The sequence below is a fragment of the Brachyhypopomus gauderio genome, chromosome 9 (assembly GCF_052324685.1).
Source record: "Brachyhypopomus gauderio isolate BG-103 chromosome 9, BGAUD_0.2, whole genome shotgun sequence".
Taxonomy (NCBI): domain Eukaryota; kingdom Metazoa; phylum Chordata; class Actinopteri; order Gymnotiformes; family Hypopomidae; genus Brachyhypopomus; species Brachyhypopomus gauderio.
Window position 1 is genome coordinate 4105633 of NC_135219.1, and position 2500 is coordinate 4108132.

The 2500-nt window shown below is 45.6% G+C and overlaps 1 protein-coding gene across 8 annotated transcripts in view; it reads left to right on the forward strand.

Moving 5' to 3' along the window:
- The window catches only part of itsn2a (intersectin 2a), a 47272-nt gene that overhangs the window by 36819 nt on the left and 7953 nt on the right, over nt 1-2500 (forward strand). For all 8 annotated transcript variants that reach the window (XM_077016547.1, XM_077016552.1, XM_077016553.1 and 5 more), the window contains 6 exons: nt 393-468; nt 741-919; nt 1354-1409; nt 1572-1738; nt 1855-1888; nt 1976-2097. In XM_077016547.1, coding sequence (XP_076872662.1) covers nt 393-468; nt 741-919; nt 1354-1409; nt 1572-1738; nt 1855-1888; nt 1976-2097 — 634 coding nt within the window. The remainder of the gene's footprint in view (nt 1-392; nt 469-740; nt 920-1353; nt 1410-1571; nt 1739-1854; nt 1889-1975; nt 2098-2500) is intronic.

A 2500-nucleotide genomic window follows, 5' to 3' on the forward strand; every position in this document is an offset into this window, starting at 1 on the left:
ACTCAAAGTGTGTCGCAGTGACACAGAAAAATTTAAATGATACCTGATATCTACCACCTCAGGAAGTAAAAGTTACACAAACACTTATTTAGTTAAATATGGCTAACCTAACTAGTAAACACAGAAAACTAGAAAAGTGACATTAAAAATTAATTCAGAGAAGGAAAATAACATTAACAGAAAAGATCTGTGATCTTTCTATTATAATAGAAACAAATGCTGTTAATTTAAAGACAACAAATTACTTATTATTCATGACATCTTTAGTTTGGTGTGGAATAAGAGTTGTTTCTTGTCTGACTCCAGAATGTGTTGTTCTGTTTTAATAGTTTTTCTTTCCTAGTCTGATTGCATCATTTTGTGTCTTGTCCCACTTGACCTGTTTTCTCCAGTATCCCAAGGGTGGATATAGAAGGGCCGACTCCAACACACACTCCCACAGCAGCTGTGCACACACACAACACACAGGTTGGCAAGCACGAACACACACATTCTTCAGTTAATTTCAGACTGCACATGCACAAACACACATGCAAGCACACATATGCAATCACATTCTGAACTCTAGTCACACCAAGCTCTGTTCTGCATATATGTGTGTGTGTGTGTGTGTGTGTGCATGTGCAATACATATATGAATGTGTGTGTGTGTGTGTGTGTGTGTGTGTGTGTGTGTGTGTGTGTGTGTGTGTGTGTGTGTGTGTGTGTGTGTGTGTGTGTGTGTGTGTGTGTGTGTGTAGGCGGTGGCTCTCTGCACGTGGACTGCTAGCACGGAGAGCCACCTGGGCTTCTCCAAGGATGACGTCATCACGGTTGTGGAGCAGCAGGAGAGCTGGTGGTTCGGGGAACTGCACGGCAACCGAGGATGGTTCCCCAAATCCTTCGTCTCCCTGGTGACCACCAACAACATACACTCAGAGTAATCACACCTTCACACCTTCCCCTCCCTCTCTCCACTATTAGAGACTCAAACGTGTCATACGTAGATACATACATACATCTGCTGGTGCTGAAGAGTGACTGTTAGCACTATATTAATCATTTGATAAATACTTTTATGTCTGTCAAAATATTTCAAATGTTTTATTGTAAACTTATGAACAGGCATCGTTACAGGTAAAGTATTTAGTCCTTTTATATTCTATAATTATTTAGTTTTCCATTTAAGGTGATTGACATTTAAGGTGATTTCCCTTCATGACCTCATTAGCTCAAGGCTAACGTGTTTAGCACAAGGCTAATGCATTTGGGAAGCAGGAGTCCCTCTTACCTCAGCTGTCCAGGGGCCGTGCTAGCATGCTAATTAGACCACCCTTGAACCGAAGCTTCAGTTTGAATTGTTGTGTTCTCCAGGCCGTTGTATTCCACCGTAGATGAGTTGGACATGGCAGAATCTGGTCTGCCTGAAGGTGAGCACCACGCCACGACCACGACATCGCCAGTGGCTAAATGACCATAAACTGTCATACCGTAACACAAGGCTAAAGTGTATGGCATTTTTGTGTGACCCACCTGTAACTAATCCGTCAGTGGAGTTCTTATGGTGTGTGTGTTTATTTCTGTCCAATCAGAATACATGGCACTTTACACATATGAGAGCCCAGAGTCAGGTGACTTGACGTTCCGGGCTGAGGACGTAGTCTTGGTGATGGAGAGAGAAGGGGATTGGTGGAGAGGTTGCATCGGCGACCACACTGGACTCTTCCCTTCTAACTACGTCAAGCCCATAGACTCGGACGTATGCAGGACGACCTCATTTCCTGTTCAGTTCAACACAAATAGGGCTCCATCAAGGAGTCCTAGAATTACAGCCCTGTATCAGACGGACTGACTCTTCCTTTTCTGTTGATTTAGGCTGCCAGACTCTCTGCTCCCTGTCGAAAGCCAGGTGAGTCAAACAGCCCGGGAGGAGCAACGCCAGGGGACCAAGCAAGGGACACGTCGCGGACTGTTACGTCTCCCTCTTGCTTTTCAGAGATCGCCCAGGTAACCACAGCCTGTGTTGCCACGACAGCGGAGCAGTTGAGCGTGAACCCCGGTCAGCTGATCGTGGTGCTCCATAAGAACTCGTGCGGCTGGTGGCTGGGGGAGTTGCAGGTGTGTGTCCCCGACAGAGAGGAGCTCGGTCCCCATGGTACCCAGAGCAGGCTCCTCCCAACTCTGTGTGTAGATAGCAAAGTAGGTGTAATGTTTACTGACGAGGTAGCTAGAATACCAGCTATCAAGGGCTCTGACATGGCGTCTGGTTGTGGTGTGAATTCACACCGGCGTGAATGCATGAATCACGTTTAAATCACTGTACAGTGCATTTTAGCTGGATTGTTGGTGCAACTGCTAATGTGCATAAGTGTGTGTGTGGGTGTGTGTGTGTGTAAGTGTGTTTGTCTGTAAATGTGTGTTTGTGTATAAATGTGTGCATGCCTGTAAATGCGTTTGTCTGTAAATGTGTGTGTGTGTGTGTGTGTGTGTGTGTGTGTGTGTGTGTGTGTGTGTGTGTGTG